Genomic DNA, 13,870 nt, shown 5'->3' with positions numbered 1-13,870 from the left:
GTGTCGGTGTTAAATACGCACAGTGCTGGGAAAGTAAATCACAGGAGCTTATGTCTTCTTTGGCATGAAGTTTAATCTGTCAGTGGCTTTGCTGTATCTTTATGAAGCACAACTGCAGAATACATTTCCAAAGTGATGTCTCCAGACGTATCAGATGATGTGACATTTTGAGTGACAGAACATTCCAACTCCACTATCATCATTTTATCCAGTTTAATGGTGTTTCTACAAGCTTCCACCTGTTCTGAAATCTGCTGCAAGGTTCACAGCCAATACCGAAGACAATTTTGGCCCGATAGTATTTAACTAACCGATGACAATAGCTTTCACTCTTTGAACTGTTTTTGTTTTTCCCGTTTCAGACGCGAGACAAAATACATCGAACTCATCCAGCATTACAGATCTCTCTGTAGCTATTTCTGATGGAATCACAGTACGTTAAGACTTCTACAGTATTTTTACCAATCACTATCTCCATGTCTCCAAAAAAGATTGTCGCCTACAGGACCAGTCTTTTATTGTGTAATTACAGTGCATGTAAAAGGGACTGCTGTTTTTTATTTTCACCTCTTTCATATTTCAGTATCAGTATACTATTGGTATTCCTAGACACAATTTTCAAGTTTGTACATTATACTATTTCAAAAATATGCTAGTTTTTTCGAGAGGTAATGAACATGAAACATCAATGCACATTATCGTTTTTTTGTTGTACATATGGTGCTTCCATCTGGAGTTTGTGATGAAGTAGTCAGTTTCTAATTTGCATCCCCAGTTTTAATCACCTGTTAGCTTCGTCTGTGTTTTGAATTCTGGTGAAATGTGTCAGCTGGCACAAAGAGCCCGAGTAAAATAGTTTGAAATGTGTGACATTAAGCTTAATCAAAGGGATCAAGAAGGTTTCTCATCTGCTACAATCTATGGTCCTTTGTCACTAAATCATCCCCAGCCTCAGCCCGTGCAAATATCTGATTCTCCATGCCTGGCTAGATGTTCCACTTCCAGTTTGAAAAAAAGGACCTGCATACATTGGACAGAAGGACTTACCTGCTGTCGTCAGGCAGAGCTCCTCGTCGCTGTTGTCCTGACAGTTGTCCTCGCCATTACACAAGAAGCTGCGGTCTACACAGCGGCCGTTTCGACACTTGAAGCGAGCCTCCGAGCAAACCAGTGGGTTGCCTGCTGTGGTTGAGAGTCAGGGCAGAGGACAAAGGTCAAGTGTTAGCTCAAACAGGGTTTCAGAGAATGGTTTTCATCTAGATACTGTGTCTGAGAAGCAGGAGCTTAGTTGTGAGATGCTCCTCCTCTATGAAACAAACGTCATCAAATCAACTAATTAAAAGCAGAATTACATCAATAATTTGTTTTGGTAGTTTTGGGTAATTTGCTAGAAGTCGATCTGCGACCCTTTCACATGTTCAAACTGTATTGAACATAAATATATATTTGTAAATTTGATGGACATTTACTGTTATGAAAGGAAACATTAAAATCTGAACTAATAAAGCGTTTGATCAGCGGAGATAAAAATTCAAACTGAAATCCAAAACAAAGAAAAAACAACTTTCCAAAAATCCTATAGAGCACTACCACCATTTTTTAGCACATGCTCCATTTTGGGGGTTTTGCTCTTGCTTCTGCAAAATGAGGCATAATTATCTTGTGAGAAAATCCAGACAATTACACAGTCGTGACGCAGACTGTGCTGGGAGCATGGAGCAAAGCTCCATTTAAATGGCTAGATTAGATTTGAGAGCACGAGGCCCTGCAGGCTAGGAACACTGCCTTCGACAATGGTGAGTGATTGGCTTGATTCGCATTCCCCACTAGGGAAGCAGCAGAGGGGTCATGTGAGAACAAACTATGAGCCTGATAATACAGACTACACCTGGTGTTCTCTCAGTTTTATACAACATGGGCTGCAATCTGCCTCCTGTTGTGTCGATTTTTCAAGCAAAAGAGTATAGTTAGACCCAAAAGTGCTCAAGCAATGAGATACAATTAATGCAAAGTGAGTCAAAATGACTAAAAAAAAAAATGCAAAACAAAAAAGAAAATAGACTATTGTCACCAAAATCATCAGTTATAAATGCAGGATTTGGCATCAGTGGAAGAGACAACTACACTGCAGAAATTTCATTCTTTATAGAGTGCCTTTATTCGCCTGAAAGGAGGGACATAATACCTGCTTCACACTTTAGAAAATATGAACAATACTGTTCTGGCATCAGGAAATTTCATGCAGAGAAAAAGAAAATCCACATCTGCTTCAATGGTTCATAACAAATTCCTGAAAAGACCGCAGTTGCATGATGATGCTGCATGCTGCAGAGAGTTTTTTATGTCTAACTTCCAAAGATGAAGGCTTGAATGTCACTTCATTTTGTAAGCAGCATCTTTTCATTTATTTGCTGATAGGGGAGTAAAATAAAAAAAGAGCGACAAGGAAAAGGAGGGAAGAGGAGAAGAACAAATGTGGAAAAAGCAGAGGTGTGGCGATTGCTATCTTAATGGGATACCTTTATTTGTCTAACTTTGCTGATCCCAAAATTAAATGAATTAAAACATTTTTTTTTATCACGAAGTGCTTTTTTTCCCTTTAATTTGCACCATCAAACAAAATGTACTAAATGTAAAGCATTTCTTTGTAGTCTAATACTAAAGCATATAAAAGGGTTACTCCAGCTGCTGGGTCAATTAATATTACCCTTCCATAAAGTTTTGGGAAAAGAGACATTAAAAAAACAGTCACACCTTTGTGTGAGTCAATCCCCAAAGGCATTGGAGCCTACATTTCCCACATTGAAACCCAGTGCATTTCTTTGTTAGACCTCTCCCTTCCTGAATAACATCCACATCAAACCCTAAGATCCCAGTTTGTAACTCGGGCTTTCTGTTATAAAATCTATAGTCTTCAAGCCCAAACCAAGATAACCCTGATGACATCACCATGGGGGTTATTTTGTCAGATTTGACAGCTCCGTCAGAGCCACAGAGGACATTATGCAACAGGCATTATAAGTAAAATGTTGAACTATTTAAGTATTTTAATACTTTTTTTATTTTAATACTTTGCTCAGATTTTACAGTCACACCTCTAAAAATAGTCTCGTGAGTAAGTACTTTTCCATCCATAAACTGTTATGACTGGAGGACAGTACATCATGGAGCAGACTAAGACCTCCATGTGATCATGGCACGAAACAGACTGTTGTTATTGGATCTGGTTGCCGTGTGAGACTCACTGCAGTTCTCCTCGTCACTCCCGTCAGGACAGTCGCTGAAGCCGTTGCAGCGGAAGCGTCCGATGATGCAGTGGACACCATTAGCGCAGGCGAAGAATGTGGGGGCACACTTCGACTTAACCTTAGCTAAAGACATACGGGGAGGGGGTGAGGGGTGGGGGAGGAGGGGGAGGATCGGGGAAAGTGGTGGAGAGAAGAACAATGGATTAGAGTGTGGGTGAGGGGGAAATGTTGCGGCAATTTTCAAAGCAGTGCATCAGGTTTTATGACAGCATTAGCCTTGGCTGTTATGGACAAAAGAAAGAAGGAACCAACCAATAAGGCCAACAAGGTTTTTATGGTTATAATCGTAACAAACATTGTGCGGCATGAACTACATGGTCTAATATGAAAACACACACAGCTGTTCAATATCGTACAGGGTTCAAATAGTCAAACGGCTTATTTGTTATTGAGACCAATTAATATTCAGCTAATTTTTTTCTGTATTGCTTATCTTCTCACTCTCATAAGTATGACAAGTAAAGGGTGAGATTCTGAGAACAAAGTACTGATAAGAGAAGAAAACAAGTTAATGACAGGCAAAGAGAGCAAATGGTGTGGGAGGGAGTTTCTATGGATCCTGCCATTGATCAGCCTAAGTAGGCCATGGGTCTTATCTCCCAGGACAGGCCTGAGACTGAATGATGAGCCTGCAGAACATCAATGCCTGGTGGCCTCACTTTAGCGCTAACCCTTAGCTTTTAGTTTAAACACATTGATCTTGCCTGTCAAAAGGAGAAAAACAAGGTAACAGGTACATGCAAGAAACCACATCAGGAAATAAAGGCACAGTGGTTGAACTTGACCACTGTCAAGTTAGAATTGTTAAAAGTCTGATGGCAACAAGGCAAAACATAGAAAAGACATCACTGCTGCGCTGCATTAAGGACAGCCCACAACAAGTCGACTAAGCGTTAAGTCAATGAGAAAAGTCTTATTGACCAAGTTTTCATTCATCATTTAGTTGCAGGAAGAAAAAAAACCCTGAAACTGTACCTGGTCGGAGATGTTACAAATACCTCACAGAAACATGTGTTATTGGCTGAGCCTTCTCCTCTAGAAAGATGGCTGGTTAACAGTCAACGTATGTCTAGTGGACCCTTGTTGTGGGAAGTGAGCGACTCTTTCGCATGTGAGAAGTAACATTAGCAGCACGTAGCTGCAGCCACTGTGAAGTGCATACTAACTGCCGTCATTAAGTTTCTGTAATCAACCATGAAGCGTCCTGATAAGCTGGAGTTTCAGTATAACAGCTATCCCAATGTTGTGCACCATGTTCGCCACCCAAGAAAAGGAAATAAAGGCCCAGTTCATGCACCGGTACAACAGTGTCTCTGCCTCTCTTCATCGCTGCGGAGTTGGTCCCAACTAAAAAGGCGAGCTACGAGCCAGTCCAAAGTAAAAACACTGTCACGGTTAGGAGGTGTGAATCTGGAAAGGGAACGCACTGTGCAATAGATTTTGTGTTATAGGCTTTCTGAATTATGTGCACCCCTCCCCTTCTCTTCCTCTCTCTGTCACACACTCTTAAACACACCTCTTATGCCCTGCCTGTCAACAATCTGTCTGTAGCTTATAAACCGATGCTGTTAGGATAACATACAACATACTGTGTTGAAATAAATGACCAAAATGTTGCAACATGAGCGCCACTCTTGTCGCAACTGTACTTACTAGAGACAGAGAAAGGAAAAGCTACCAATTACAACTAAGACGGTGTTATGATACCAGTTAAATACGACTAAGAGTTAATGGCAGTGAGAGAAAAGCATGATAAATACCAAGCACGCTACGAGACAACAAAAGGATGGAACAACCCACACATGCAGGGAGGGGAAAAGTGAGTGGGCACACTAGAAATCTCAAAGCAAGCCACCAAACAGTCTTTGTGTGTCTTTTTTTTCCTCTATACTGCATACAAAGGCTGGAATTGGCCCGCTCATAGGTTGGCATTGTGCCGTCTCAAATGCCAGGGGCGCACATTTTTCCCTCTACAATATATTGTGGTAGGCTGATTTATGAGCTCTTTCAGGCTGTGGCGATTATGTGTAGCAAGGAGGGGGGGTGGGGGCGAGGCATAACAACCACAAGGGTTTGAAGCGCCCAACTCCAGGATGAAATGTAATCCGCTGAATGCGGGAGGATGCTGGGAGAGCGCCTGATCTATGTGTATATAGTCTGGGAAGCCTTTGTTTACCTGGACAGCAGAGACCCTAAACACCCAAATCTCATTTTGCATGGTATATCACATTCATTAGAGTTTGGGGAGAAAAACAGACATGGCTCCGAGCTGTGGCAAAAGATAAAAAAAAAAAAAGACATACAAACACATGCTGCTGTAGAGGGGTAAAGTGAAATCCATCTCACCACAACAAATGAAACATCCACCTCATTTCTCTTTTTGTATTTATTTCAAATCGCTCATACTTTTCTTCTTTTTCTAGATTCTTTTATTGCGTATCTGCACCTCTGGGAAATAATAGAGACACGTTCTGGCTTTTTTGGAAATATATATCTTCTTTTTTCTGCGTGGACATGGATCCTGATTGCTTTTTTCTCATTTGCTTGGCAAGGAGGACAGCAGTGTTGTTGCTCATCTGAATCCTCATTTCTACTGCTGGCTAGGATTCATCTGACCCAGTGTTTGTGCTCCAAATTAGCTCAAAAGTCACATGAAGGACGAGCTCATGGAGGGAAATTCATGGGTGGGAGAGACAGAGCTGATCTTCTTTGCTGTATTTTAGGGTTGGATTGCCCTTCATAGTGTGAGCCGAGCGGTTTTTTTTAGAGCAAACAGATGAAAAAATTAATTAGATGGAGTAAAGTGGGGGTGGAGGAGATGAAAAGAAACAAAAAAAACTCAAAGTTTTATTTGATAATCTTGTCCTGTCAATGTCCTGGACTTTTACAGTTCAAATTTAAACACGTCTGTTTATCCAGGTAATGCTGATTGATTTCAGCTCCTCTTCCTTACTCCTCCACCTATGACAATCCATTACATTTTATCTACATCCTTTCTGTCATCACTCCATTTCTGTTTTGCTGTCGCGCCACATTTTCTTTCTCTCCCCTAAGCCTTTGTAGAAGTTGTTTATGAAAAAGCGGGCAGGGTGTTGGATTCCTTCCAAACTTAGTTCCAGTGTTCAGCTGAGCAGCACAAATGAAAACGAATGAGGTTAGCACTCGAGCTGATTCCTTGAAGTAAGACTATCACTAGCTGAAAAACATGGCTGATTCACATTGAAACACACAGTTGGAGGACACAAACAAAGGTACCGAAATTAACGTTTGAACCTGCCCAACTCTTTTACTGTCTTCTCTACAACTGCACATTTTTACAACCATTTTAAATTAAAAAATACTTTCCCTAAACATCTGTATGCCATTTGTTTGCTTTTCATGGATTTAAAGAGACAAAAAAGGTCCCAATCTAAACAGTAAAACAAAATTCAAACACTGGTCTAAAGTGTAGCACCATGGAATATTTCAGGGTTTAAAGAAAATAATTTAATAATGTAGCACAAGGTTGAAACAGAATAATACTTTCTTTGTCTTTATCTCTCCCTTGGCTTCAGCATTCATGTCAGGCTCAATCCGACAGCCTAACTCCTGTTGCAGATAGTACACTTTGCTCTTCCCCCGATATGCACCTCTATGCCCTCCACACTCTGTCTCTCTCTCACTCTCTCTCTCTCTCTCTCGCTCTTTGGTTCCTCAGAGAACAGAATAACTCGTTCAGCACAGGTAGGCTCAGTCATGATGGGCATGCATGATTGACAGAGTGAGGAGAAGGACTGGAAGAAGAGACAAACAAGAAAGAAAACACATAGAGTGAGTAGGAGAGACCAGAAGCCAAGAAAGAGTGGAGACAGCCGAGGACTTCAAAAGGTTTCTCTGACCTTGCTGAGCATTTCTGAAGGGAAGAAATCAATAGGTAATGGAGTCAGGGTGTGAGCAAGAAGGGCATGGGTAGTTTCAGTCTAGTGGGCCTGGGGATCAAAATAATCACTCTGTACATTTCACTGTCTAAGCCCTGCACACTCCTTGTACAATGCAATAGCCTTCTGTAAGAGGCATTGCAACATTATAGAGCTGCCTTCATCTGAAGGGCCAGGCGCTTACGGGCCACTGGTGTTCTGCAAAGCCATCAAACTTCGTGCTAGATGAGGAAGCAAATGTGGCTCATATACCACAGAGCCAGCACACGCGCAAAATATCAGTAGTATTTCAGCAATTGCAGAGAAAAGGGGAGAAGGGCACATGGTAAAAAAGCAGCACGTGATCCGTCAGATAATATAACTGCTGCAATATTCATCATAGAAAGCAACATATTGTTAAAATTGCCTCGTTTGAACAAGCAGCGCCCGACATTGTACTCTAAAATGACAAGACAGCATTTCTTATTCCTTTGAAGATTTTGAAGCAATCATTTTGCCTTATTTGTGAATACCAATGGAAGAAGGATAGCATTCAATCTAAATGAGAAAAAAAGCCTGAGACATACAGCAAGAGACAGAATCACAGTGAGACTGTATGTAAGACCCCAATGAATATTTCATCCCTGTTCATAGGTATCAATTACACCAGCATATTGATCAGTCAACCATTAAGTTCATGGAATTCCCCAGACTTAGTGCTGTTAAAGCTTTCTCTGCTTTTATTACTATTACTGCTACATATTCACTTTATTTTAATTAACAATTTTCTATCTTTCGTTTTAGCTGTCTTGACAGATTTTTCTTTAGCTTGACTCGAATGAGTGCACACAAACCAAGACTTTCTCCAGTCCAAGTACCACAAACTGCAACTCCAAATCTCTCCTTATTTTACGTCTACCGAGTCCTAAAGTGGAAACCCACACAGAGCCACAGATACAACCACACTAAGACCAAAGAATATGTACGCACAGTGAAGAAGAGCAAAACTGAGCAGGACAGAAGACAAGAAAAGAAATCGGACTCCTGCCTTGTGGTTGTACTGTATGCTTCAGCCAAGCAGTCAGGTTCACATTCATATCTGTCCAGACTCAAATTATATATGTAGTGAGGAGTTTGAAGGAAATTTGTCAATAAAGATGAATAAAATTCTAAAACATGGATGCTTCACACGCATCTTCAACACGGCAGTACAGAAGATCTGTACAATCACCGCAGTTTCCAGGTGGACACCCAAGATTAGTGTCACCAATTCAGTAGCTGACCAAGTGTGAAATATGGTCACAATCTCCCCTTCTGTTCCTGAGTTATGGTGTTGAATAATGGCCAGAGAAGTGTTTTGGATGAACATTATGATGTCATAGCGAACAGTGTTTCCTCTCTGCTGACAGCTATGGGGGGGTGGGATGGGCCAGAAATGGGACACCGGGGGGAGGGGGGGGGGTTAACAGGAGAAAGGAGGAGGAGAGCTGCTGATGCTGCTCTGCCAAGGACTACTAGCATGATCAGCAGCAGAGCTGTTTACGCCAATGTCGGCAGATTCTGGTCAAAAAATTAGATTGCGGCCAAAGTTTGTCAGATAATAAATTACTTTAGGGCTTTTTTTTTTTTTTTGCACTTTTTATTTCAGTTATAGAAACGTAAGGAGATATTGTATTCACAAGAATGGGATGGACGGGCGGACAACTCGAAAACAACAACTCCAGCGACGGCTATCGTTGCCGCAGCGGCGTAAAGATCCGCCAGCAGTATATGGCTCTTTGAGTTAAGAATCTGGCATTGGTCACTTCTCTTATCACATAAACACACACTCCTAATCTTAGCAACCCATTTTGTAACCATGGTGAGTTTGATAAAGAATTGGCAGTGTGGAAACAGTGATATCTAAATCTTAACCAATGTGTCTCAGGAGCCTTTTAAGTGATTTCCACCCCTACTGTTGAGGAGAGCTTTGTTGCTGATAAGCATTTAGAGACTCTTTTAAACTCAACGTCTCATGGGTATTTTGTGGAGGTCCGTGCACAAAAAACACAAATGGCATTATTGATGTTGTTCCAGGCTTTTGTCTGTGTTGTGACTGTAGAAAGCGATAATGCGATAATATTTGAGAAATCCAATGAACACCAGACTTTATTTTGGCTCCTAATTGTTGTGAAGATCAACAAACAGTGCAAGAGGTAATGGAAGCTCCAAATAGTTATTTGAAGTATTAATAGACTTTTAAACTACTAAAACAACAGCCCTCCGGTGAGCCTCCAGATTACTGTCCCTTATGTGTCCCCACTAAATGGATATAGGGAGGCCTGGAGTGACAGACACTATCAAGGTGTTCAATGCATCCCACAAAACATTCATATAGCTCCAATATTGCAGAAAATTGGAAGGCAAAAAAAGAGTATGCTTAATGGCACAATGGATAAATAGTATATCAACTCACTACCATTTCAATTTCATGCAACAATAACTTATTGGCTAGATTTCTACTCTATGTTAAATATATACAGCAATTGTTAGCACTGGTTCCCCCCAAACAAAACAACTTCTGAGTGACCCCTTGGAAGTGTTTTTTTATGTCGATGACTGATAAGAAGTTAACACAAAGTGGTTTTGCTAAGCAGTGCCACTGTTAGCCAGCTGTACTCAGACCTATGTATTCACACAGTGAACCACCTTTCATAGGGAATCGTTCATGTCGTTCCATCCTACAGGGCGAAGACAACGGGTTCATTTTCACCAATAAGCATGCGGCGAAACCGGCCGACAGTCTGCCATCGCTCCAACTACCTAAGGCCCGTGTCCCCCAAAGCATTTGTTTTACCCGAGTACTTTGGGAATGCCGTGGTCTTTTAAATATCAGCAGCGTGACAAGGCGTTGAGAGCGTTTATTCTGCACCGAGTGGTGAACAACATTTTTTTCAGGTCGCTGAGAGTTAAAAGATTTTCCACTTTGGGTAAAATGCTTCGCTCGTCACTGTCACTTTTTACCCAGCCGTCCAATCACAGTGATGGAGGGGCGGGCCAAACACAGTTAACGATCGACAAAGTTCGCTGATTGCTCCGCCCTTCAGAGTGGCTGAGCGAACGCTAATACGAGCAGCTAATCCAGACTATAATCACAGTGAAGAAAACTGAAGCTGTGAACAATAGTCTGGCAGAGCCAGGCCAACGCCACTGTGGCCACTGGTGACAATTACAGGAAACTGGTAAATGGTAAAATGTAGAGTTCAAGCAGAGAACAGTCGTTGCCTTGATCAAAGGCATGTGTTGCCATGCAAACAACTTGAGTTTGATCAAATAATAAGGAGATGAGCAACCCTTTGGTACAGTTGACATGTTCTGATCTTTGCTCTTTGAGAGCCACTGGCCCCACTGATCGTCCTTCTAGTTCAAAGCACTGTGAAAGTTGAAGTTTGTGGGAGTAGAACTCTGAATACATGAATTCTCCCACAGAGGCCACAGCCTGCAGGACCGCTAGTTCAGAACAATCACTGCTTTGAAATACGCTTCTCCGTCTTTCCTCTTTCTCCTGACCGCATTTCTGCTCCACCATCTATATTTTCCCCACTTCTTGCTTTATGTCACATCCACTCACCCTTTTCTACTACATACATATCTCTGCCCTCTCGCCTGCTGATGCCCCGCCCAGACAAGGGCAAAGAAGCTAATCCTGGCTCTGAGGCCCAGTAAGCTCAGTCAGCTCTCCTCCATCTCTCTTCTGTCAGCTTCCATTTCATCTAACACTCTCCCAGGCTGGCATTACGGACACCAGAGAGCAGGATGGTACTTCTGACCTCTTTGTGTGAGGAATTATTCAGGAGCCTGTCTTTGGATCTCTGCTGGAAGATCCCCTGAACTTGCCAACACATATAACATACAAGCATTGCCCACACAGAGCCCATGCGCCGGATTTGAGCCACTGCAAAGTACTACAGCGAGGTCTTCCTCTTAAATATAGTTAAATTCATTCACAGGTTAGACTTTATAAAAAAAAAATGGACTTGACGAAATTGATCTGTGGTGGGTCCTGGCCTGACGCAGCAGGCCAGTAATACAATAAGCGGCATCTTTAATGCAATAAGACTCAGCCTGGAGATATTGCCTCTCTTTCCTCAGCCAAGACTCTTATTTAAGAGCCAGCAAAAAGTATTTACATGACTCAAATTGCCCCTTGTGCTACAGTGGACCGCAAGGAAAAACAAACAAGAGAGTTGCAGTGGGTTTTGGAGGAGGATAGATGCCTGCCTTTTCTAGGTGAATAAACAGTCTTGACCATTCCAGAGACAAATCCTGGCCTGTCAGGTGCAGTGGACTGGGACATATCTACAATAAATAAAGGATTGAGGCAAGCAAAAGCAGACTGGGTTCGCATGGTTCTCTTCCAAACCTCCTCACTTATTGATGGCACTGAAATAAAATACAGGCAGGTCAACAAATACGGTTTATTTTTGAGGCAAAGCAACTGCTGGTAAAAAAAAAATATCTAAATCTACAAGAAACTGTCAACCTAAGCTAATGTGTGGGTGGATCTGTCTTTCAAAAAACACTTTTGTACAGACTGCACCGATGCACCCCAGTACGTGTAAGAGAGAGTAAAAATTTAACAGTTTTGCAAAAACACCAACAATCCCAAATTTCATACAGATTCAGAACAAAACTGATGTTCAATCGTATTATTTGCATGAGTCGGAAGCGATTTGTTCTCCTTCGTGTTTCCCCATTAGCTACATGGTTTTCAGAAAATAAAAATTCCCATTAACAAGACACCAGGGAGATTTCACCACATATGACCTTTACCTCAGGCATTGACTAAGTATTCCTTGAATCAGAGATGCCCACATCAGCACAATCTGCTGGATAAACAGAAAGGGCTTACAGGGGATCTACTCTCTAACTACAGCTGTCCTATGGTGCATGCATTAAAAATAGGCAGCGGTCTGGGGCAAAACAAATGTAGCAAAGAACTTAATATTTTTACACATACGCATTATGAATACCTAAAGTTTCTGTATATGTGCATAGATACAAAGCACAAACTACCCCTGCCTAATAGGCACAAAGAGAAGTAAGGGTGGCTAAAAACCTAATGTTGATGCACTACTGTAAATCCTGGGCACTTAAAATGGATTAACTGATAAATAGTTGGTTAAAAATCATCAAAAAAAAGGAGTTAAATATTCAAACCAAAGAACAAATGGAGCACATGTTTGTGGAAACTTCCTGACAGTAGCTATCTGCTCACATTACAGACGGGAGGACATTTTATATCCTGCAGTGGTCAACACTGCTCTGCCTCCATGGTAATGACTGTGATTGCAAGGGACAGCCGACAGACAACATCAGATGGCCTGTGTGATTTCTGCTTATATAAAGGTAAGAGATTCAGACTGATGGCAATATTTCACTGCAAATGAAAGTGATTTTCTGAGGAGTCGGCATCGAAGCACAATATTCATGTAGCTCACTGACAGAAGGAGCGTAAGCCAAGTCAACAGACTGTCTTCCGCGACAGCAGATCTACCATCCCCGTCTGTTAAATATATACATATCAGTGAGTGTGTGTGTGTGTGTGTGTGTGTGTGTGTGTGTGTGTGTGTGTGTGTGTGTTTTCTTAGAGGGGGGTGACTAATTGTGATTCTACATGCAGAGTATCTAGTGCTGCAGTCTCAAAGTTTCCAGGCGTTGTGTTCCCTTTGGATAATACACACGCAGACAGAACTACTGCTGAAGTCCCCGTAATGAGTCCTCCCTTCCCTCACTCCCTTGTTTCCCATCCCTCCATCATTGTCTGTCTCTGCAGAGCCCTTAATGGAGCCCGAGGTTTGTCGGGGGATTTTTGTGAAGCAGTCGCCGAAGATATCGACTGACATATAGCCATCTATTTCAGGATAATAAGGCCCACTTACGCCAGTGCAGATAATGTAGACGTCTACAACAAACACAAATAGTCCGCTGACAAGTGAGGCGGGCTGAGCGTGATGCCTTGTGATAACTTGCTTTTATCTTTTGCAGTATACGGTATATGTAGTGTCAGCAACAGACACGCTTGTTTGTAGGTTTAAGTGAAGGTGGCTGCGATGAATCTGATTTATCTACAGTAAAAACCTAAACATCAATGAGACACTGGCAGTATTTAATGTTGATGCAAATGCTCAAAATGCATCTGAGTGCTATTCTTCCAGGTCTGACAGCTGTTGACAGTTTAGGGTCACGGAGGGATGAGAATCTGGGGCACACAACCTGTCCACGTGAGCGGTTTATTAATGCAACAGACTTTCTTTAAGTTAAAAGGATTTCAGTAGCAAAAGTACACACACAAAAAAGGAATACATTCAAATTCCCTATGTATATATAACTTAAATGACCAAGGCATTACAAACATAACATGATTGATGACTGCAAATTTTAGTTATATGTGCTGCGTGTGCTGGTATGCCATGGGACACAACTTTGTCGAGAGTTGTCTGCCTGTTCCCGGAGCTGCCAACGAGAGAGAATAGTGAGAGGAGTGACTGCTTGAGGAGGAAAAAGGAAGAAAATAAAGAGAAGTGACAGAATGGAGAAAAAAAATGAACAATATGGGATTTTTTTTTTTCTGGCAGAGAATTAGCCAGGTCAGAAAAAAGGAAATGCTGCAAAAAGACATTCATG

The 13,870-nt window shown here is 41.7% G+C and overlaps 1 protein-coding gene across 2 annotated transcripts in view; it reads right to left on the bottom strand.

Moving 5' to 3' along the window:
- The window catches only part of ldlrad3 (low density lipoprotein receptor class A domain containing 3), a 78,686-nt gene that overhangs the window by 34,236 nt on the left and 30,580 nt on the right, over nucleotides 1–13,870 (bottom strand). For both annotated transcript variants that reach the window (XM_069163154.1, XM_069163155.1), the window contains exons 3-4: nucleotides 3,246–3,371; nucleotides 1,048–1,182 (exon numbers count right to left, since the gene is read on the bottom strand). In XM_069163154.1, the coding sequence (XP_069019255.1) occupies nucleotides 1,048–1,182; nucleotides 3,246–3,371 (261 nt within the window). The remainder of the gene's footprint in view (nucleotides 1–1,047; nucleotides 1,183–3,245; nucleotides 3,372–13,870) is intronic.

The sequence above is a fragment of the Embiotoca jacksoni genome, unplaced genomic scaffold (assembly GCF_022577435.1).
Source record: "Embiotoca jacksoni isolate LCO1_2020_lvr unplaced genomic scaffold, fEmbJac1.0.p SCAF_3, whole genome shotgun sequence".
NCBI lineage: Eukaryota > Metazoa > Chordata > Actinopteri > Embiotocidae > Embiotoca > Embiotoca jacksoni.
Note: the sequence above shows the minus strand (reverse complement) of the source record. Positions and strands in the feature narration are given on the sequence as shown.